At 53.8% G+C, this 23,535-nt stretch overlaps 1 protein-coding gene across 3 annotated transcripts in view; it reads left to right on the forward strand.

Moving 5' to 3' along the window:
• Positions 1 to 23,535, forward strand: part of CAMK2A (calcium/calmodulin dependent protein kinase II alpha) — a 61,629-nt gene that overhangs the window by 3,017 nt on the left and 35,077 nt on the right. For all 3 annotated transcript variants that reach the window (XM_027605583.2, XM_027605584.2, XM_027605585.2), the window contains exons 2-3: positions 12,065 to 12,159; positions 18,890 to 18,949. In XM_027605583.2, the coding sequence (XP_027461384.1) occupies positions 12,065 to 12,159; positions 18,890 to 18,949 (155 nt within the window). The remainder of the gene's footprint in view (positions 1 to 12,064; positions 12,160 to 18,889; positions 18,950 to 23,535) is intronic.

Below are 23,535 nucleotides of genomic sequence, written 5' to 3' on the forward strand. Positions count from 1 at the left end.
AGCCTTCCACTGTGGACCCACAGTCCCGGCCGGCTGGGACCCTGCAGTCACCACCCACAACCTGAGCCCTCCTTCCAGGAGCCCACTCCAGATCCCTGGCACGGTCACTTGCCAAGGGAGCTGGGGCGGTCCTGCAAGGGGACATCGGAGCCTTTGGACGTCCTTCTGCAGGACCCTGGGCTGCCCGGCTGGAGAGGAGAGCATGTGCCTCTCGAGGGCTCCCTGGCATCCTACTCGGTGAGCCTGCCTGGTGACTGCAGGCCTTCTAGGAGGCCAGGGTAGGGCTGGCTACGGATGTAAGAGCAGCTGCCCCTCTCCCACCTGGGGGGCACCAGCTGGGCGGGGTGTGGGCCCGAGTCCCCAGGGCCCTGGGCAGGGGCTTCTGGGGCCCCTCAGTGCTACTGGACAAAGGTCTCACTCTGCATGGGGTTCAGATAAGCCAGGATCTTGATTCCAGTTCCCCTAGAAGGTTGAGGTAGAACCCAGAGACTGGCTCACTCACTCCTCCCTGACCCCCACCGTCCTTCCTCCCAGGAGATGCGAGAAATAAAAGCCCAGACCTTCGGAGCACAGGAGCTTGTCGGGAGGCCGGCTGTAGTAATGGCAGCTTCAGGGTCAGAGTGGGTCTGGGCAGCTGAGCCCGAGCTCCCGGCAGAGCCCACCTTCCACAAAGACCAGATTGGAGGGGGAAGGGGTCAGGTTCCAGGAGCTGCCTCCTCCAGCCTTTGACATTCTCTGAGTTTTGGATCCCACTTCCAGGAGAGGGTAGGGAGGCAGAGAATTGCCCGGCAGCCTGTGTAATCACTGAGTGGTACAGAAGGAGATTTTACTTGAGAGAGGAGGAGGGAGGGAGGAAGCCTGGATAGAGTGCGGCCCGCCTTTCTCTAGAAACTGGGATCTGAAATCAACTCAAGGGCAGTGTGGGGCTGGGGGAGGGGCTCTAGGGGCCAGCCAGGTGGGCAGAGGGGTGGGTGAGAGCTGGCTCCGGAGCCCCCTGCCCCCTCTTACCCCCATGGTGTGTATCAGGAACTGGGCCTGGGCCAGGGGACATGGGGCCCAGAGGCTGTTCCCCACACTGAGGTACCAGGGTCCTGGGTGCCGAGGTTCCCTCACGGGATACAAGCCCTACCATCCGTCGAGTGTGTTCAGCAATCCCAGCCTTCCCTGGCTGAGCAGTCAGGAAGCTCGGTGGGGCAATGCTGGGGAGAGAGAACACCTGGGCTCCCACACACCGCCCGAAGATGGGGGCGTGCTTTCATTTTGCTTCTAATAGCCTCTCACATTCACAGAGCTTTGGGGCCAGTGAGACACCTCTCCAGCCATTAGCTCTGAGGGAGGCAGAGGGCTTACGCATCCATCTGACAGAGGAGCAGGCTGAGGCTGGAGAAGGTGGAAGGGCCAGCGTGCAAGCATCCAGCACCCTGCATATGGGGGGCGACAGTTCATGAGAGGGACCCCGCTCGCTGCCGTGTCTGAGGAGCGCTACTAGGGAAGAGGGCCCGCCGCCTTCTGGGTAAGAGAATTCTGACCCTGAGGCTTATTTTCCAATCATGACTCTGCCTCTGATTTACTGGGCCGCCCCGTGTGGATCCGTGGGCCTTTGTGAACCCCAACTTTACCATCTATGAAATGGGGATCAGAATAACTCGGCAGATGCTGAAATGCCCCATTAGAGCTACCCTCTTTAGCTTCCCTCTACGGAAGGCACACTTGGGAAATTTCAGACTCCCAGAACATCAGAACTGAAGGACCAATACACTGTCTGTTTATAACCTAGATGGTGAAACCAACACCCAGAGAGAAAGAGTCCCAGGCCATAGGGAAAGGCTGTGTTAAAGCCAAGGCAGGGGACCAGATCCTGGGCAGGGGCCAAAGGCCAAGGATGGGATGCTGGGGGCGGTGGGGGGAGGTCCTCAAGGCTGGGGGGAAGGTGGCAGGAACAGGGAAGGGGACAGACTTTCCTTCCTCCCCCTCCAAGCCATCCGAGCGGCAGGCACGCACATGTTCTGGTGCATGCCGCAGCCCTCCGCCCCCGCACAGCCACCCCCACACAGGCTGAGACACACTGACACTCTGCCGAGCCTCCCTCCTGCCCGCCCGCCTCCCCACACAAGCACGCAGTGACACTGCTTCCAGCACCCCTGCAGTCTGGGTGCCCGGCCTTCTCCGGGCGGTGAGGGCCCAGAGCCTCGGAATTCAAAGGCTGCATCCCATTGCACACACGCGTGTGTGCACACTCCCGCGCACACACAGGCTCCAACAGAGCATCCAGCACAAAGGTACCTACCTCCCAGTGCAGGGAGAGCGAGATGATGCTGGCTGGGCTTCTGAGTGTCCCTCAGGGTGGGAACAGCACAGAACCTGCTCCCCAACCCTGCCCTTCCCCCTTTTTGCACAGGTCCCCATGCCACAGTCCGCCCTCTCGTGCACGCATGCTGCCCATGTTGCCTTCTCTACGGAGCTTCTCTGGGGCCCAGTGGGAAGCCTGCACCCCAGGCCAGGCCGGCTCAGTCCCCAGACCAGGTCCCCACTGGCTGAGGCCCGCCCAGGCCCTCCAGGTCCTTGCAGGGTTTGACTGCCCCCGAGGCGCCTGTGCTGGAGAAGGTGGGGGGCCTTGGGGTCACATAAAAGGAGGAGCATGTCTGTGCCTCTTGCATCCATGCAACAAGGATTTCCTGAGCACACGCTCTGTTCCCAGCCCTGGGCTGAACCCAGGAGGTACCACAGGCAAGACTTACGTAGTCTCCGCCCCTTAGGCCTCGCAGCCTAGTGGGAAGTGGACATGAGCTGAGAGGAAGGGTCGGACGCTTAACTGACTGAGCCACCCAGGCACCTCCAGAAGTTATTATTTAAATGCAACTGGATAAGGACTATGAGCACAAGCATGGAGCTGTGAGATGTAGAGACCACAACTAGTTGGGATGAGGAAGGTATCAGGGAAGGCTCCCCCGAGGAGGTGACACTGGGGAGCTGGAGGTTGAATCAGAGTTAATCAGAAGGAAGAGGATGGAACAGTGTGCCTCAGAGTGGGAACAGCACAGGCAAAGGCTCTGAGGTGTGTACTTTGGTGGAGCATGTCAGCCCCAGGGAAGGTGGGGGTCTCACTCTTAGCCCTCTCAACCTGCCCGCAGCTTGTGGATGCTTAGGACCTAGAAGGACTTGTAAAAGCCTTTTCTAGATTATCTAGAAGAGGGAGCCAGGCAGGGCAGTGCTGTTCTGAAAGCCAAGTCAAGTGAGAGAAAGCTGAGGAGCTGGAGGACTTGAGCAGGAAGAAGGGACGCCTCGGAGTGAGGGTGGGGTGGTGTCCTCTCCTCTCCTCTCCTCTCAGCAAGGGCATCCTGAGCGGAGCCAAAGTGTAGAGGAACACGGAGGTGGATTCAGCTCAGCATAGGCAGGACTTCTGAATTATCAGAACCGCTCCTCTCCCACCGCACCCCCCCCCCGATGGACACAGCCTCAGGAGGTAGGGAGCCCTCTGGCCCCAGACATGTGCACACTCACAGCCCTCCTTCACCCCTTGCCTCCGTCTTCCTCCTGCCCTTGCTGGTGAGATGCCACAAGCATGAAGTGGGAGATGGTTTAGGGGCCAGAAGATCCTCACGCTCACTCAGACTACTGGAGCAAGGAGTGCTCCTTTGTTTGCAGATGGAGAACTCAGGCCCAGAGAGGGCCCGGGCCTGGGCCAAAGTCACACAAGCCAATGACACATAAGAGTAGGGATTCCAACCTCTTTCCAGTCTGGTGCTTGACACTCTTACCCCTTGGAACTTCTCTCTCTGAACCTCTGAAAGCCTTCAAGGTGTGCACGTGGATGGACCCGGGGAGAAAGCGGACCCTCCGCAACCCCCCTGCTCTGTCTGCTCTGGTCCTGTCTCCAAGGTCTGCGAATATTTTTTGATTTCCCTTTTTGTAACCCATTCAAGAAAACCCATGCACAGCCAAAACAAGAAATATGTTGGGACTTCTGTTGATTCAATGTTCCCTGCAGCAAACAGAATCTTCTGGTTCCCAGGCCTTCTGTGTCCCCCACGAGACTTCTGCTGGGTTGGCATTGGGGCAGACCTGTGCGGTGGGGAACAGCTCGAAGACACTGAGTCCCTGCCGCATTTTCTGGAGCCTGGCCGTGGGTGGCTGCAGCCTGGGATGCGAGGAGGGAGATGTATGGTTTCAGTAATAAGGTCCTAGAATTTTCTGGCTGTAAACTGCTATAGTTTGTGGAGTTCTGGGCAGAGCTGCCATGGTGAACTGGGGAGAAGAGAGAGAAAACCATACAAATGGGGTCTCCAGCCCTCACAGTCCCTATCTCCTCTGATCCATTTGCCATTTGGGGACCTGCATAGTTGTGTGTTGTTTGTTATTTTAAAAGGGCATCACTGCTTGAAAAGAAATAAATAAGAAAGAGAGAGCAGGTTTAAAAATGACCCATAGTTGATTTCACAGACAGGCAAACTGAGGCCCAAAAAGGTGAAGAGATTTGCCTAAAGCACTCGCAAGTTGGTGTTGTGGAAACAATGTCTCCTTTTCATTTCTCAGCAAATCTGACCCCAGCTTTTTAACTCTTCTGGAAATCCAGGAGCCCTCAGAGAATCTCATATGGCCCATAGGCACTTTTCCTAGAAAAACACATACTCATGACAACCTACAGAATGTGTGTATTATTTCCCACAGAGCCCTTTGCCCTAAAGCCCAGAGCCCCTGGGTGAGGGCCCCCTCTGACCTGAGAGGATGGGGTATTGGAGAGAGCAATGGACGATGAGTCAGGAGTCCTGAGTTCAAGGTCTTGGCCTCAGTTTCTCCATCTGTGAAATGGGGAAAATTTGGACCTCACTGGGAAGTTATTACTGGGCATGGCAGCTCCTCAGGCAGCCACACGTGGCCCACACCCTGGCCCCTTGGGGGAGCTGCTCTGGTGGCCAGCCCCAGCTCTGTCCCTTCCCCCAGAAGTTCTGACTCCATCTGCTCTGGCTTCCACACCCCTAGGCCTTGCTCTCTGCTGAGTGATCAGATCAACTAACCTGGGCTCTGAGTTACTGACCACCAAGAGGTGCTAATCATCTCACGGATAATAGGTCTGACTGCATTGGACCAGGAACTTTCTGGAATCACCCCAGCTCATCTCAGAGAGACAGAATGCTTAGGTATCTTAATTGAGAGTGGGGAGACTTTCCCAGGGAGACCAGATTTTGATTATGAGCCTCCTGTCACATAGCATCCAGGCAAGATGCTGAGTGGCTAGAAATTCGGGACTGGACTTCTGGAGAGAGGAGGGGCTGTAGAGACGCAGGTTTCAATCCTGCATGATGGTCAGTGGCTTTTACCATCTGCAGGGGTGGTGGGGTCACAGAATGCTTTGTGAAGCTGATGGAAACTATGCATCTTCTGCCCAGAATAATGCACAGACACAGAATTATTTTATTGAAATTTTAGGTGCATTCATGACCACCCAGGGCCTCCCTAGGGCCTCCAAGCTAAGGCCCAGGTGGAGGGATGGAAGGAAGTGGTAAGAGGGCAGTGGAGAGAGAACAGGGGGTAGTGATTTGCGGGGAGAGGCCGGGGGCCAGGGAGAGTGCAACCACCTAGAAACGAAAGGGAGGACGGGCCTCAAAGCCTGGGGTCAGCAGGGCCAGAAGCCGCCTGGTGGGGGGCAGGCAGAGCGGATCAGGATCGTTGGGGCTGTAGGGGCTGGGGGAGGGCATTGGGTGGGCGGGTCTGGCATGGCTTCCTTCCAGGGAGCCCGGGGGTGGGCACCAGATTGTGGTGGGTTCATGGAGTGTGGGAGGTGGAAAGAGGAGGCAGCGGATGTCGGACATTTGTTCTGGAAGTTTGGCAGCAAAGAGGGAGGAAGGAAGTGGCCCAAGCTGTTGGGTCGAGAGAAAGGTTCTTGGTTTTTAATTTTAAAAATTCGGGGGAGCAGGATGGTTATTTATTTTTCCAGTATAAGGGAGACCTGTGTGTGTTTGAGGAAGCAGCCAGTGAAGAGAAGACCCTAATAATGGTCAGGACGCCTGACCCTTAAGGAGTCCAGAGTGGGGAGAGGGTGGTTTTGGTTACTGTGCTGTCTCCAGAAGGCCCCCATAAACAGTCTTCTGCCTGCTGAGACCCAGGGGCCTGCCTTGGGCTCTGGGCAGCTCAGAGTAAAGGTGGGGAGGTTTACGTCAGAAGAAACGGGCAGGAAACAGTCTTGGGTAGTAGGAACCTCTTCCCATCCCCGTGTAGGAGAGACTTCTCACAAATGGCCCAGGAAGAAATGTGGCTGGGGGTCCTCATCCCCATCTTTCAAATGTGACCCCACCACCCTTGCAAGAGGATAAGCAAGCTAGTAGCCAAGCTGGGTGAGGACCCAGCCCTTTCAACTCCCCATCGAATGTTCCCATGGCTTCCATGTCAGCATTTTGGGCTGTATCAGGCCAGAGAGAGTGGTGAGCCCCCTGCGGGCTGACAGCCAGCAACTCCCAGGACACAGAGCCTGCCAGGCAGCCAGAAAGCAATTTCCCAGCGTGAATCTTGCTTTTCACGGCCCATTAGCACGTTCCCTATGTTCTCAGCCATGCTGGACCCAGTCGTACCGCGCCCTCTCCATCTGTGTGTTGGAGAACAGGGCGGGGCCTCCCTGCCTGCTTGTGCCCACACACATAGGGGCAGGGTGCTCTGCCCTGCGGAGCAGCCCCTTCGCCTCCTCACTGGGGCCCCCACAACCTCCTCTCTTGGATTTCCTCTTCCCCGAGCTTGGCAAACAAGGTCCATTTTGTTTCTGATGATGCTGGCTGTTCTCATCACTTTGTAGATAATGATGCCTATAAAAGGCGTTGTTTTCCTGAGCATTTACTAGACACCAGGGACTGTGCTAAACCCATCGCATATCTTATTATATCTCATTGAATCCTCGAAACAACTGCACAGGGCAGGTCCTATTCTGATCTACATTTTACAGGGGAGGAAACAGGCTTGCAGAGGTAAAGTAGCTTGTGAGTAAGTGGCTGCACCATGACTTGAACTCTGGTTGGCTTGGCTCAGGAGTTCTTATCCTCATAGAACTTCACTCTCCAGTGTGGTGGTCACTAGCCGCGTATAGCTGCTCAAATGAAATAAAATTAAAAGTTGAGTTCTTCAGTCCTACTAGCCATATTTCAAGTGCTCCATAACCATATGAAGCTAGTGGCCGCCACATTGGACAACACAGAATATTTCCACTATCACAGGATATTCTGGTATAGAATATTGCAGCTGGAAAGTGCTCTGTACTACTCAGCCTCATTCCCATCCGAACCCCCATGTTGCAGATGAAAGAAAGTGAAGCCTGTGTTGGGGCAGACCCCTGCCCAAGACCTCCCAGCAGGGCTGAGAGCTGAGATTCTGTCCCTCCAGTGTCTGTCTGTCTCACACACACGCTTCCCGGCCCACATTCTGTGCTTGCTGACGTGGATACGTTTTTCATACCCAGGGTGAAGCATGCGTGCCTTGTCACACCCAGAGCCTCATGGAAGCTCACGCACAGGGCACTGACTGGGCTGCCTGCACACAGCTGTGGGCAGACATGCCCCCTTGACCCTTTAACATCCAGGAACACCATTGCAGACCCTCCCAGGACCCGTCCATGGACACTCACACTGGGTTCTCACACGCGGGCTTCACCCCTTCCTCTCAGGACACCCGGTCACTCCCCTCCAGCCTGAGCTGCCCACCTTGGCCTCCTCCCCTCTCTGCCCCGTGCTATTTCCAGGCTCCTGCCCCTCCACCTGCTGCCCACCTGCTCGGTTCAGGGCCATGGGAGGACTGGGCTGGCTTTTTTGTTGTTTGCCAAGGCTGCTGGGCTGTAGCCACTTGCTCGTGCAGGACGGGAATGCAGAAATAGGCCTTTTGAAAGCAAAAGATACAAAAGAGAGGAAGTTAGTCTCATTTCTGCTGTAGATTCTCGTCTGCCCCTCGTCCCCTTGACCCCCAGCCCTGTGGCGAGCAGGGTGGATGGAAACCCGAGGCTGCATCGGTAGGAGTGAAGTGCCAAATTCAATATCACAGTTGAGGATAAGTCACGATCAGACCACAGAGCTTTGTGAGCCCAGAGCCCCTGCTCTTGAGGGTCACACTTTCCTGCCTTTGGTGGAGTCAGAAGAGCAAGTGCAGGTGACCTGGATCCTCTTCACAGACCCACTAGGAATATGCCTGGTCACTTGAGGCCTCAGTTTCTCCATCTGTTAAATGGGGATCATAATTCCAACTCCGCAGTGCTGCTGTGGTCAAGAAGGAGCTTAGCGGTGCACATGCATTTAAAAGGAGGATACCTTCTGGGCGCCTGAGAGGCTGGTACCCTCTGGATCAGTAGCTCTGAACTGGTTTTGATAAACTCCTCCCTCTGAGCAGCTGCTAAAAGCTATGCATCCTTGCCCCAGAAAAAAATGCACATACCTACTCTCAGAGGCACAGGATGTCCTTCAGTGGGTACATGGCCCCTGCGGCTGCCCTCCCCATGTTGGAACCTAGTTAGGACCCCCCCAGTTAGGGGCGCCTGGGTGGCTCAGTCGGTTAAGCGGCTGCCTTCTGCTTGGGTCATGATCTCGGGGTCCTGGGATCGAACCCAAATCGGGCTCCCCACTCAGCGGGGAGTCTGCTTCTCCCTTTCCTTCTGTGCTCTCTCTCAAGTAAATAAATAAATCTTAAAAAAAAAAGGACCCCTAGTTAGAAGCTGGGATTTACACAAAAGCTTGGCACTGTGTTCCGAGAAGGAAGTTTAACAAATGTACCTTCTCTTGTTTCATAGATGTGGCTCTTAGGTCCTCAGCTCCTAGGGCAGAGCCCAGGTTCACGGGGCTGCGAAGCTGCCCTGCAGAGTTGCATGTGACCGCCCCGTCAGGGCTGACGTGAGGGCATCTAGCAGGACTCCCCCAGAGGGCGGGCAGGAAACAATCCCCTGGACCGCATGTTAAATGAAAATACAGATCCCCTGTACCCCTGCCCAGAGGTTCTGGTTTGGTTAAGTCTGGATAAGGCCTTGGTATATGTATTTTTAAAATATCCCCAGGGCATTCCAGAGCAGCCCGTTTGATAACCATCGGTCTAAGATCTTTTTGGAATGGAATTTTTTACTTAGTTTTTTACTTAGAATTTGTTTCTTTAGTGGAGAAATTATATCCATCCCTCCTTCCCTGCCTCCCTCCCTCTACCCCTCCCTCCCTTCATCCCTCCATCCCTCCATCCCACATTAACTGAACTCTAGCTCTGGACCAAACACAGGCTAAATGCTGGTGAGTGAGGCAGGATCCAGCCCCTGCACTCAGGACCTTATAGCCCCTCTCCTTCCATGCCCCTGCTCTCGATGGAGCTCTCCAACTTTCCCAGAAGGGGCCACTTTAAACACTCTCCCCCAGGGCCTTTGGGAATTGTGGCCTCCAGCTGGGCAGGGACCTGAAGGTCTTTGGGTCCATCCCCCTGTCTGGGTAGGGTGGGCCCCTTTGAGAGACCAGTCGTGCCCTACCTTCTTCGGATGCCTGTTCCTATTCCTAACACCCTGACGTAAAAGCCACTCCCCTGTCTCATTCAATCTCCCTCACTGTGAATTCAATCCACTTCTTGTTTCTGCAAGTAACATTTATGGAGGCCCTAACTGGTAGCAGACATTGGATACTGGGGCACAGGGACGTGGAAAGGAAAGTTAAAGTCCTGGTCCTCAGGAACTCACCATCAGGTGGGAGGCACAAACAGGACGGGCAACCGAGCAAGAGTCACGGTGAGCTTGGGCTAGATGGGGAGGGGTGGAGTGCTCTGGGAGCACAGGTGAGGGAGCCCTTAACAGGGAGGCTTCTCTGGGAAGGAGACTCTGGTCTTGCTGCTTTCCTGGGGCGGGAGGGGTGGGGGAAGGGCAACAAGGGTGCACACCCCAGGGAAGGTCCACTGCTGCGTGAGACGATCCACTTGCCCAGGAATTCCAGTGCAAGTGGATAGTCTAGTGCTTTCTAGTGCTTTCCTACAAGGTCACATTTCCTGGTCTCATGCCCCCTTCTGGCTCTTTCTTCTTCATCCCTCTCCAGTTTTCCACTCGCTCCATTCATGCGGCTCAGAAACCAGAGACACCGTGCCCAGGGTGTGTACAGAGAGGGCGTACGGAGAGGATCCAGCGTGCAGGCTTCCTGGGCTTGGACCCGCCCTTATGCTGAGGATAGGGCATCAAAGTTTGGAGGATGTGATGAGGTGTGGCCTTGTCAGGAACCTGGGTGTGGCAGGCTCCCTTGGTGGTGGTGGGGGGTACGAAGACCTGAATTCTAGTCCCGGCCCTGCCTACAGGTAGCTATGTGAGCCATCTATACCGTCTACACTGGGGCTCAGAGTCTTCCGTTCCACTGCTGACGTGAGGAATCAGAATCTGCATTTTAACAAGACACGCTGGTGACTCATATGCACATTAGAATTGGGGAAACCTGCCCACAGACTTGCTTCTTGCCATTAGTCTGTGGTTGGGGTGCTAATGGCGGTAACTCCGGTCAGTGTCCAGCTGCTTAGGGGCCTCCCCTGGGATATGAAGGCGTTGCACCAGATGACTTTTGTGGTAGGGGTATGATATCATTCCCAGATCCGAGATTGAACCCTCACACTAGGTTTGTTGGGCCAGATACTCTGTTTACATTTTTTTTTTTTAGAATAAGGTGCCAGTATTTAAAAATTGGGAAATTTCACATAAATATCTAGACTTCAGGCTTTTATTGAAAAATTGAATAATTTGGGAAACGGGCCACATTCCACCTGGCAATAATCAGTGTCCCCATGCAAAGCACTGGCACAACCCTCGCTCCAAATGTTTCCCAACCACTGATACTCTGTGGATCAAGTCCCAGGCGCCTCTTAGAACATGAAAAGTGGGGCGCCTGGGTGGCTCAGTCGGTTAAGCAGCTGCCTTCTGCTCAGGTCATGATGTCAGGGTCCTGGGATCAAGTCCTGCATCAGGCTCTCTGCTCAGTCAGCGGCAAGTCTGCTTCTCCCTCTCTCTCTGTGATCTCTCTCGCTTTCTCTCTCTCAAATAAATAAATAGAATCTTTAAAAAAATAAAATAAAACATGAAAAGATGCTCAGCCTCACTCAATATGAGAATTACAAATCAAACCTACACTGAGTCGCCATTTCCCACTTGTCTCATTAGCAAAGATAAGAAAGTTTGATAACACACTGTGGACAAGGGTGGAGGGAAATGGTCCCCTCACATACTAGGGAAAGTAAGTTGGTACGATCGCTAAAATGGATAATCTCCCATCATCCTTCAAAATTAGCAATAACACCTACCCTTTGACCAAATAATACCAGTTCTTGAAGTTGATCCACAGACACTTGCACACATGGGAAACGTTAATTCTAATGCACACATAGAAGGTTAGTCATTGCAGTGCTGTTTGTAAAATGCATGGAACTATGGATTGAACTAACCTAATTGCCTACTGATAGGGCACTGGCTAGGTAAATTATAGGACAGCCATATGATTAAGTAATGAGGATCTCTTTATGTTACAATATGGAAGGAGTATTTCCAAAATATTTATTGAAAAAGGAAGGGTGCAGAACAGGATGTGAGGTCCAAAACCCTTGTATGGCAGAGAGTATTTGTGAAAAGATGCTCAAGGACCTGGTAACATTGGCTGTCCCTGGGGACGGGACCTTGGAGACTGGGGTACAGGGGTGGGAGGGAGTCTTCTTATTATCTACTCTTCCATATCATTTGAACTTTGAGCCATGTTGATGTGTTACCTACTCAAAGAATGAAAACTACAATCTTTCAGAGACCTAGATTCTGTGATTCTGACACTACATGATTCTAATGTTTTACAACTCGGTGAGTCCAACTTATTACAACTCTGGAAGGCTCATCTCTTATGAAGCCAAGGCCCTCATAATCTGCTGGCAGGGGTTCTCCTGGGTCGCCATCCCTGCCCTGTCCCTGAGTCAGGCCATGCAGCCCCCGTGAGCTTGAGCAGCCCTGCAGGAGGGCTCCCTAGCCAACACGGTACAGATGCATGAATTTTGGCATGTCCTAGCGATGCATCCCTTGGGCCCTTGCTTACCTCCTTCACCTTCTCTGTCCTCCTAGGGGAGCCTTCTCAGTGGTGCGCAGGTGTGTGAAGGTGCTGGCTGGCCAGGAGTATGCTGCTAAGATCATCAACACCAAGAAGCTCTCGGCCAGAGGTAGGTGGCAGATCCATGCCTTACCCGCCCTCTGGGGCTCTTCTTCCCTCAGCGCCTTGGGTTAGAAGCCAGACCTGGGTCTGTCCCCCTGGGTGATGTTGCAGGGGGGAGATTCTTCTTCCTGTGGGTATTATGAGAACAGATCCCCCCATTTTCCTTCCCTAGGGGATCTAGACTGGAGGCCACAGCCTCTCAGATAGGCCAGGCTCTCTGCCTCCCACCCAGGTGAAGGCTAAAGTACCAGGTGGGACTTCCTTTCCCTACCCTTCTGTCACTTGCTTCCTTTCTCATCTCCAGACCTTGCAACCACCCTTCCTTTACCTGGCTCCTTACAAGGCTGGCCCTTTTTCAAACTTCAGGCCTCAGCTCAATGCCACATCCTTTGAGAGACTTCCCTGACCCCTACATCTGAGGGTGTCTCCTCCATTTTATATCTGTTGTTACTGTTTACCTTCTTTTCGGCTTTCCCCCAGTCTGCACTTATCCCATTTACTGGCTTGGTCCCTTATTAAGCATGCATCTTGACCATAAGCTCCAAGAGGACAGGGATGGCTTTCATTCCCTGCTATACCCAGTACCTGGGACAGCACCCAGCACATCCCAGCGCTCCACCAGTGTCCAGTAAACTCCAGGTGCATTCTACTTCAGCCACACCGGTCTGCTCTCTCAACCCTAAATATTCCCTAGAACAGTAGCTCCCAAACCTGTCCTCACCCTGGAACCCCTGGAGAGCCTCAAAAACTCCTGATGCCTGGGCCCTGCCTCCAGAGGTTGTGACTTTATCCATGTGGGGGTGTGACCTGGGTTTGGAAAAAAAAAATCCCCAGGTAATTCTGGTTTGGAAGTGGTCCTAGACCAGCAGCGTCAACATCACCAGGAGATTGCTAGAAATGGACATTCTTGTTTCCAGACTTAAGGAATCAGGATCTGCATTTTAAAAAAAAGGATCTGCATTTTACCAAGATATCCCGGTGATCGTGTGGGTATTGGAACTTGGAAAGCCTGCCCAGGAGCCTTGCTTCTTGCCCTTAGCATGTGGTTAGAATGGTAGTGGTAGTAACCGTGGTCAGTGTGTTGGGGAAGGTTATCTTCAAAAATCCAATGCCTGCTCTGAATGCTGTCTAAGCTGCCCTGGGGACCTCCGGGTGAGGCGGGTACAGGTGCAGCATGGGAGATGTCATGGGGTGGTCAGGTGGTCAGGTGTTTACCTGGCATAGCGGCAGCTGTGTTGGGGCCAGGGCCCAGCAGGGGTGGGGTTCACGGAGGCTGGTACAGGATGTTCACATGGTCCCCCGAAGGCCTCCCTGCAGGCCCTGTGTTGGACCACGTGTTGCTGCCTTTCATCTCTCTGGCTCAGTGCTGCTGGGAGCCCAGCACCTTCTCCCAGTTACTGAACTCCCCCGTAGGCAGCCAGTGTCCTGCGGTGAGAAGAGGCTGGGCGTGTGGAGGGTGGTTCTCTGAGGGCCGGGGCCCAAGACGGCACACATTCAGCGTGGAAGCTGGTGTGGAAGGACGACACCCGCGGAAAGTCTGGGGCTGGAGCCAGGGGAGGGGAGCCAGGGCGGCTGGGGCAGCCGCGTGTCCAGAGGGTGGGATCTGCCTTGCTTCCCGTGGCACGAGTGGCAGTCCGGCGCCCTTTCTGTGCTTTGATCAAAGGAGATGTCCCAATCCCTGAGATACAGCGGGGGCAAGATTAGGGCCACAACTTGGTGACAGGTTGAGGTTGCTTCAAAATGAGGGAGGGTCAGGAGTCAGGATCCTCCCTGGATGCTGGAGCGCTTGGGTCAGTTCACTCAGAGCGACACCTCTCCCCGCCATCTGGTTCTCGCTCTCTCTCTCTCTCCCTCCCTCCCTCCCTCCCTCCCTCCCTCCCTCCCTCTCTCTCTCTCTCTCTCTCTCTCTCTCACACACACACACACACACACACACACACACACACTCTGACAGGAAGAGACAGATGTGTATGAGGGACAATGGAAGGGGCACTGCCTCTTTTCTGGAAGGTAGTGACTAAGCATTCCTTGGGCAGTGTGGACTCTGGGCTGTGCCAGGACGAAATCAGCAAGTCCCCTGTTTTTGGCAATTTTTTGAGGCTTTGCCATCCTTACAGGAAGGTGGCCCGGGGCCTAGGTGAGTGTGGAGGGTGGAGTGGGGAGGTTCTCAGGGGAGCCTTCTCAAACAAGTCCGCCAACTGCCAACTCTTCGGAAGAGCGGAGCTGCTTCTAGCAGGTTCCTTTGTTTTCCACCCATGGTGCCTGGGGAGAGGAGCAGTTTGATGCTGACTATTTGGCAACATATCCTAAACTGCTCCTGCTGGCACTCCCTGGGGACTTTGGCAGCTCCCGGCAGGGGCCTGGCCCACCCGGGGCGTCCATCCTCCCCGCCCCCCCCTCCCCGCCCCAGCTGCAGCTCCCCCTTCCCCACCAGGGTCCGCCTCTTCTTCTGTTGAGTGGCTGCCCAACCCAGGAGATATTTTTTCCTATGTATTCTAAAGCTACTCATTTAAGATAAAATGCTCAAAGTGTCAACAATTTCAAGAAGTCATAAAGACATGGAATGGGAAGTGAAAATTTTGCCTGTCTCAGGCCCTGCCAGGTCCCCTCAGGGGCCTTTAAAAAAACGCGGCTGCCTTAGTTCTACCCTGGAGGGCTGAAGTCAGTAGGTGAGGCTCAAGCTCCTGCACTGAAAAACTCCCATCCACAGTGACGATAGCCAGTATGCTCAGGGATAACTCCCTGCCAGGGCCTCCGGAGGCTTCCCAGTCCCAGCCTCACCCAGCGCACAGAAGACACTCATTAGCATTTTAGGGGACGCTGGGCACATGGATGTGGCTGGTGCAGCCAGGGGTGACTGACAGGGGTACAGAGACCTCCACAGTAACCACTGTCCACCCAAGTGCTGAGGGCTCACTTCCTCAGCTCCCTGGCAACGAGTCCCAGGACACGGGGTGAGAAGCACGGCGTGAGCTCATTCAGGCTGCCCCTGAGCCTCAGGCCCATGCTGTGAAGGAGGCAGTGAGACAGATCCTTCCCGTTTTCCTCATCTTACTCCCCACTCCTGCCTGGCATTCTTGGCCCTTGGAATTATTCCTCTAACCTCCCAGGATCAGGAGCCCTGTTGAGGCCCTCTAGAGGGTGGGGGCATTTCCTCTTCCAAGACTTGGAAGCCTATTTTCTTCCCTGGTTCCTGTGCCTCTGGCGGGAGTCCCACCCCTACCCCCTACCCCTGCCCCACTTTGCAGGCAGAGCCTTCCAGGCTGCCTGATTGTACTTCCCCCATGCTCTGCTCTGTCTTGCCCTGCCCTGCTGGCACTATCTGGCCCCAGGAACCTTACCCTGAACTTTACTTGCAGTAGTCCCTGCCTGCCAAGCTCTTGGGCAGGGCAGGGGCCCTCAACCCCAACGCCCTGGAGGCCTGCCCCTAGGGAGGGAGGGAGAAGGTTCACAAGGTATCATAGTGAGCATTAGGGGGCAATCCTTCCAGGTACCTGGACAGGAGGCTTCCCTCAGGCCTTTCACCATGTGGGACTGTATCAAGCTGAAAGGATTGATTTAGCAATTAATTGTTTATAAGAATGGGAGGCAATATAGTATAGTAATTTTGAACATGGGTTGAAATCCCAGCTCTGCCATTTCTTAGCTATGGAACCTTGGACAAGCTGCTTAGTGACTCTGGGCCCCTTAGTGACTCTGGGGCATGGCCATGACTGACAGACAAGTTCTTGCTCTCATTGCACCTGTTCTCTAGTGAGGAAGACTGGAAAGAACATTAAACATACAAATAAGCTTTAGGTAAACTTTAGGTAGCAACGAGTTATAAAGAAAATGAGACAGGATAGTGGGGAAGTGATGGGGGTCAGGAGGGACCCTCAGAAAAGGCAGCCAGGGAAGCTCTCTGAGGAGGTGATACTGTGCTGGACCTGCCTGAGGAGGAGGAGGCAGCCATGAGAAGACCCAGGGGAAGAGCATTCTAGGCAAAAGGCCCAGCAAGTGCAAAGGCCCTGAGGTGGGAAGGCGCATGGAATGCCTGAGGCCAGAAAGTTGGCCACTGTGGCTGAAGCTCCAAGGCCAAGGTGAGGCAGGACCAGTGGTGTCTGGATGGCCGTGGTGAGGAGTTTGGATTGCAAGTACAATGCAGAGTTTGAAGAGTTGTTGGAGAGTTTGAAGCCAGGGAGAGACAGCATCTAATTCATGTTTTAATAAGAGGTCCTTGGCTGAAAAAGATGATTGGCTGGAGTGGGGAGAACATCCAGGAGTGGTTCCTCAGAGCTGTGGGTTCTAAGGAGGCTTGACTACCTTATTAAGTGACTTTGATAACGGGACTGCTCCTTATCACTGGGCCTCAGTTTCCTTACCTACAGAACAGAGCAAGGCCTCAGAGGTCAAGAGAAACACAATCCCTACTTTCTCTGAGGAATGTTAGAAAATAAAAACATGTCAGAGTTACAAAAACTGTTGGATAACATATATGTTTACATAAATTCGACAAATTAATGCTTTTAGCCCAGAAATTTGCAATGCGGTGTGGTTGGACTTTGCACAAGATGATAGCCAGATTTATAAAAACAGTCAGCTCCTGGCATTTCTGGCTCTGAGGGCTGGACATCAGGTCCAAGTGTGAGGCTGTGTGACCTGCCTGTCCTTTCAGTGCTGCTCACGTGGTGGAGAAACATCAGAATTCTGCATTTGGGTCCCTCGTCCCCTGAATGTATAGGCTGGACCAGCCTTGTCCTCTGAATGTATAGCCTCCAGCCCCCTCTGATAGGCCCCACTTGACCAGCCTGCTCTCTGGTTCTTCTGCTGGGGATGGGTGGGGTGGGGGACAGGGTTGTAGGGCTAGGGGAGCGTTCAGCCGTCCTCAGTCCACGGAGGGCCCTCAGCAGCTCTGGATGCAGATGCCCCTCCTTTGTGTGGGAATTGGCCTCCTGCTATCCTGGAGGATGTGGAAGGAGGATGTGCCAGGGGGAGTGTCCTCCAGTGTAGACAACCTCCCCTCCCCTAGCCCGTGGTCCACCTTCTGCTGGGGAGTTGAGCTTACCCTCTGTGGAAACGGGAGTGGACTCAATTGCTTTGCTGACGAAAAGGCCCCATTTCAGTATTGTTCTTGGCTTCTGCAGCCCCTGGAGGAAGGCCAGTGATTGCTCTACTAAAGGGGCAGGGGAAAGGGGAGCTGGCTGCCTGGGGACAAGGGCTGGGACTTTCTCCCTCCTTATTACCCTCCTTGGTGGCTTCCCACTCTGAAGGGGCTAGCCAGAGACTGGAATTCTAACCTGGGCTTCTGCCACTGAGAGTCTGCGTGAGGTCCCTCCTATGTGCCCCGATTTTCCCATTCAGAAATTGGGGGCAGATGGAGGCAGTGGCGCTGAGTCAGGGCGTGGAGAGCAATATAGCATGGTAAAGCTCACCCTGGATTCTGACTGCCTGGTACAAAGTGTGGCGCCACTCATCACCGCGGGTGCAACTCTGAGCCGGGTACTTGGCTTCTACGCACCTCTGTAAGGTCGGATGTGATATGACCTCCCTCAAAGCGTTGTTGTGAGAACTTGAGATGGATATAAAGGTGCTCTGCACAGTGCCTGGCACATGGTAAATATTCTGCTGGCTCCCTTTGTATTGTTCTGGTTTTTTAAATTAAGGCATTAACTATGGAATTGTGAGAAAAGCACCGGAAAGGAAATTGAGAAGTGCATAAAATGGGGACAGTGATGCCCACAGCACAGGGTGGTTGGGAGGATTGAAAAGAGTCATGGGAAGGATTGTTCCCAGCAGCCTCAGAGCGGGAGACCACGGGGGCAGATCCTGAACAAGGCCTCTCTCCCCGGGGGTCTGGACGAAAGTCCTGGAAAGCAGGTACGAGAGCTCCGGGTAAAGCCCCTGCAGATTATTTGGGGCTGTCTGTGTCCCTGGCCCGGGGTCCCCTGTAAGGGAGGCGGCCTCTGTGAATGAATATAGCTCTTTTCCTGCAGAGAAATATATACTCCCTTAGAAAGGTTCATCATTCAATGGTTTATTCTTTAATTCAATTATTTCTTGAGCACCTACTATGTGCCAGGCATTTGGGTAGATGCCAGGCCAGGGGTACAACAGAGACCAAGCTCTTGCCCTTAAGGGTAAAGGTATCCATGAGACAAAGTGAGATGTGTTGTCCCGGGACACTGACCACACAGAGGAGGGGCCCCTACCAGGCTGCCAGGAGAGGGTATATCTAAGGATAGGTGGCAGTGAAGGAGTGGTGGCCAGTGAAGGACAGGTGGGAGGTTGAGAGGGAAAGTTCCAAGCTGAGAGAACCACATGGGTGGTTCTGAGAGGACTGAGCAGGGTGGGTCTGGAGAAGTGCCATTTAGCAGTTCAGTCTGGCTGGAGTGCCGTGCGTGCAAGGGGCAAGGCTGGAGGCGGGGCAGCAGAAGCCTGCTGGGTGGGCGTCGCAGGCTCTGCAGATGGGGCTCAGGGATGCACCTCATTTGAGAGCCCCGGAAACCAAGGCCCAGAGAGAGGAAGGAACTTCTGAGGCCCTGCAACCCTGCCCCCCACCACCCCACCTCTGCTGCATCCCACCACCTTCCTGGAGAACCCGGGGGCCCTGCCAGAAAGGCCAGCTTATTTGGGAGGTGGGACGGGGGCCCAGGGGCTGCCCTGGGAGGTGCAGAGCATAAGAGGCCATGAAGAGGCAGAGACGGAGTGGGTGAAGTTTCCTCCCTCATGTGGGACTCACCTGGGCATCTGGGTTTCAGACCATCAGAAGCTGGAGCGCGAAGCCCGCATCTGCCGCCTGCTGAAGCACCCCAACATCGGTGAGCTGTGGGGGGTGCATGAGGGGCGTGGGTGGAGCCTGGCCCTGCGCCCCTGCCTGAGCTGGTGGGCCTTCTGGGCAGGTGGGGGGTAGCTGCTCTCTTCTCTGGGGATGGCGGCAGTAGTGATGGGAAAGGGGGTGCCTTTAATGGTCTCCACATTTCTCAGAGACCAGCTTGGTTGGGGAGAAGGTGAAGAAGGGGCCCTTCCTCCTATAGCCCACGCTGCCAGCAGCCTCCTTCAGAAAAGCTGTTTCAGGAAAACTCCCGAAGCTCCGAGAGAGACAAAAATAGGCCAGGCGTGGCCTTGACCATAACAGCCCACTCCCCAAACCTACCCCAGGCTGAGTCAGCCTGGCACTGTGGCCTGCCCACCTACCTAGGCCAGCAGCCTGCCTGCCCCCTCAGAGGCAGGCTCCGACGTGGCCCCTGCCCCAGGGGTAGACTGAGCACCCGCTGCCGGGGAGAGGCTGGGCCTAGACCACACATCACTGCCTGACCTCCCCTCCTCCCCCATGCATGACTGGGGGTCTGCAGCCCCGCCCATCAGGGTTCTGAGTTGGGGCGGTGTGGCCAGGGGCGGGTGGGGGGAGGGGCGGAAGAGCAGATTCTAGATATAGTTCTGTCAGGGAATGGCTGTGTGACCTTGGGTGGGAGCCCTGCCCTCTCTGAGCCACTTTCCCCCATCTGCAAAAGGAGACACCCTCTGCATCATCTGGGCATCCTGTTAAAAGGTAGTTTCTGGTTCAGTGGGTTTGGGTGGTTTCCAAGATTTTGCATTTCTGACATGCTCCAAGGCGATGCCAAGGCTGCAGGTTCGGACCCCACTTTGAGGAACAAGGCCTAGGTGCTCTTCTAAGGAATATTCCAACTCTGACAGCCACCAAGGCTTTGCCCTTGGGAAGGAAGCATCTCTCTGTGCCCAGAGACCCAAGGGTTAACTTTCCTGCTGGAGAGAAGCATCTCCATCCGCTATTTATACCCAAAAGGCACCTCCCCTTCCCTGGGCCCCAGGAAGGGGAGCAGAATTGTGCAGACAGCAGCCAGAGTCTCCAGGATCAGAATCAGAGGGGGGGCAGCAAGGCGGCAGGGGGCGGGGAGCAGCCCTGCTTGTACCCTGGTCCCTGGCCTGCTGGCAGGCTCACTGTGTGGCCTTGGGCGGCTCCTGCCCTCTCGGGGCCTCTAGCTGCCCAGCCCTGTGAAGGAGGGGTTGGGAGGGAGCTCCGACCACGAAGTCCCATGGTCCTTAGAAAGCCTGGCGGCCACAGAGGAAGGAACCAGGGAGAGAGAGAGAGAGAGAGAGAGAGTGTGTGTGTGTGTGTGTGTGTGTGTGTGTGTGTGTGTGTGTGTGTGTGTGTCTGTGCGTGTGTTGCTGCCCCCTGCGGCGGTCTCAGGTCAACTCTGCGTCCTCCACCCTCCCCCGCCCCCCATACATGGGGAGCAGTACCTTATGGGCTCTGGGGCTGACAGACTGCAGCTCAAATCCTGGGTTTGCTGCTTAATTGCTGTGTGACCATGGACATGTTGCTGAACCACTCTGAAGCCCAGTTTTCTCCTCTGGAAAATGGCAATGATACCCTCCTCATAGGGTTGTGATGATTAATTAAAGCATAGCACCATGACAGTCCCGAGGTAAGTGCCACTCCCCTTTTTCCTCAGTCCACCCCTTCCCACAAAACAACCTTACCTGAAAACGTAACCTCCATACACTTCTCATTCCTCCGAGCCCTCACCTTGTTTGGTCACCAGTTTGGGGCGCTGTATTTAACGGGTGGTTAAGAGAATGGGGTTTGCACCTGGGGTCCAATCCCAGCTCTGCAGTTCACAGGTGTTGGAGCATGCGCGGGCTATGAGGGTAATCATGGTGGCCACCCTTTACAATTGGGCGGGCTAAATGAGAAATTGCAAGGGAAGCACTTAGCACAAGCCTGGCCCGTGGTAAAGTCTCAGAAATGGCACTTCATCATCATCATCATCATTGAGGCCTTTACTCCTTCCTTCCTTCCTTCCTTCCTTCCTTCCTTCCTGCACCTGACGGCAAGGGTATCTGGGGCCCCACCATGCGCCAAGACCTCTGCTGGGGGCTGAGGATGTGCAGAAGAAGTGGGGATGGGGTTGGGGTGGGAGTGGCTGATGTACAGAGATGTGGAGAGCAGAGCTGAGCCCCAGACCAGGAGGATTTGGGGAAGAACCCTGAAGCTATCTCAGGGCTGGAAAGGCCCTGGAGGGTGCTGCTTCCTGAGCCTCTAAGCATCTCACTTCTCAGTCGATTATAATCTGCCCGAAGAAGTGCAGAGAGGTGCAGCTGTGGATGTAGAACCCAAGAGGCGAATCTGGGCCTGGAGGTGCTAGACTGAGTCCTAGTCATGCGGCTCGGTGACTCTAGCCAGGCTTACTCCCTGCTCTCCATGTGTGGCTGGTGTGCAGCCCCGGCGGGACCAGGTCAGGGAGGCCCTGGCTCAGCACAGGGGGGTCCAACTGTGCTGTGCACTCGGGACAGGGACAGTGCCCCACACCTGCTGATGGGGCCGACTCCGAAGGCCACCCCAGGGAGTTTAGCAGGGGATTTGGGGTGGGCAAGAGAAGTGAGGCTGGTCAATGAGGAAGATGACAGTGTCTTCATTTGTCAAGTTCTTGCCGGTGCCGGGCACTGTGTTTAAGGCTTTGTAAGCATCATCGATTAACCCCCCGCAGCAGGCCAGTGGTGTTACCACTATGGGTAGGAAAGGAGGCTCAGAGAGGCTACCTGATTTGCCCAAAGTTAACACAGCTTATAGGAGGCAGATCTGGGAGGTGAGCCCAGCAAGACTGACTACAGAGCCCATCTTCCCAGCCATTCCACTGAGCTTCCTAAGTGGACGTCAGGAGTGTGCTGTCAGGGGGCAGAGGGTAGGGCAGCAAGCACTACCTTTCAATTTCCAAGAAAAAAACCTAATCACTGTTGGAAATATGAAAGGAAGGTCAGAAATTCATGAGCCCAGCTATATAAATGAAAACTAGGTTACAGATCTGTTGGATCTCTGGCAATATTTTAAAAAGTCACAAACTGGCAGCTTAGCTCAATGACCACAGATGTGTCAAGCTCTACGAGGTGGTGAGACCCTTTCATACCCTGTGGTGGCTCTTGAATCTTTCTTTTCCTCTTCGGCTTTGGACTGTTCTTTCTCAGGGCAGCCTTCACTGATGGGAGGGGAGGTTTTATGTGTCCTGTCTCCTGGGTTCTGAGCTGTGATGGTGCCACCTCTCAGGGACTAAAGCCCACCCCAGTGCCCTTATGCAGGTGGGGGCTGGAATCCAGCCTGTGTTCCCCTTGTCTGGCCGTTTAGAGGGGCAGCCCTTTTTTTTTTTTTAAGATTTATTTATTTATTTATTTGAGAGAGAGAGAGAGAGAGAGAGAGAGAGATCACGAGCAGGGGGGAGGAGTAGAGGGAGAGGGAGAAATGGGCTCCCTGCTCAGCAGGGAGCCGGATGTGGGACTTGATCCCCTTAAGGACCCTGGGATCATGACCTGAGTGAAAGGCAGATGCTTAACCGACTGAGCCACCCAGGCGCCCAGAAAGGGTTTTTTTTTTTTTTTTTTTAAACTTTATCTTGATAGACTAATAATGCAAGCTTATGGTAGATCAATGAGAAGACCATTTTTAAAGTTTTGGGGTTGTCCCTCCCTAAGACAAGGAGAGTGGCCCTTTGCACTGACCCTGACTTCCTGAGTTAGTCCGTCATTGGCTGCAGGCTGCAGGTAACCTTGTACACAAGGTGGCTCCACCAGTAGTGGGCAATTCTCCAGCGAAGGGCAGTAAATGTGAGCTGTTAGCAGCCACCTCTCCCAGAGGCTGCAGGATGGCTGTCCCATCTTACAGAAGGAGAGCCGGCCAGGGCACCGATCCGGGGTTGTCAGATTCGGCATACAGAATATACAGGATGCTCATTTCAGTACACATGTACACGTCAAAAACCAAGCATACCTTTGCTTTGAAATGCATTAAAAAACTGAAATAGATGAATAGATAGAGGGATGATTAGAAATGTAGTAAAACAAGTATAAGAAAGGATTAATGATAGAATCTAAGTGGTAGGTATATGGGTGTTCACTTGAGTGTACGTGTGAATTTTTTTATAATGAAATGTTGTTTAAAAAATTAAAGCAGGATTATATAATATGTACTCTGATTTTTAGTTTTGCTTTGCAATATATTAAAACAGGGGTGCCCGGCTGGCTCAGTGGGTAGAGCATGTGACTTTTGGTCTCAGGGTCAAAAGTTCCAGCCCCACACTGAGTGTAGAGCTTACTTAAGAATAAAATAAAACATATTTAAAATATCAGTCATTTAGAAATACATATCATCATTCCAGAATCAAAAACATTTTAATTTAAATTTGTGTTCTCGAGGTGCCTGGTTGTTTCAGTCGGTGAAGCGTGTGACTCTTGATCTCAGGGTTGTGAGTTCTAGGCCTGTGTTCAGTGTAGAGATCACTTAAATAAATAAATCTTTTAAAAAACTTTATGTTCCTGTCCTCCTCCATCTCTGGCTCTCTCTCCTCTGTCCAGTAGCAGATATACTCTGGTACATTTAACGCCTGCCTCTCCA

The sequence above is a fragment of the Zalophus californianus genome, chromosome 5 (genome assembly GCF_009762305.2).
Source record: "Zalophus californianus isolate mZalCal1 chromosome 5, mZalCal1.pri.v2, whole genome shotgun sequence".
Classification (NCBI taxonomy): Eukaryota; Metazoa; Chordata; class Mammalia; order Carnivora; family Otariidae; genus Zalophus; species Zalophus californianus.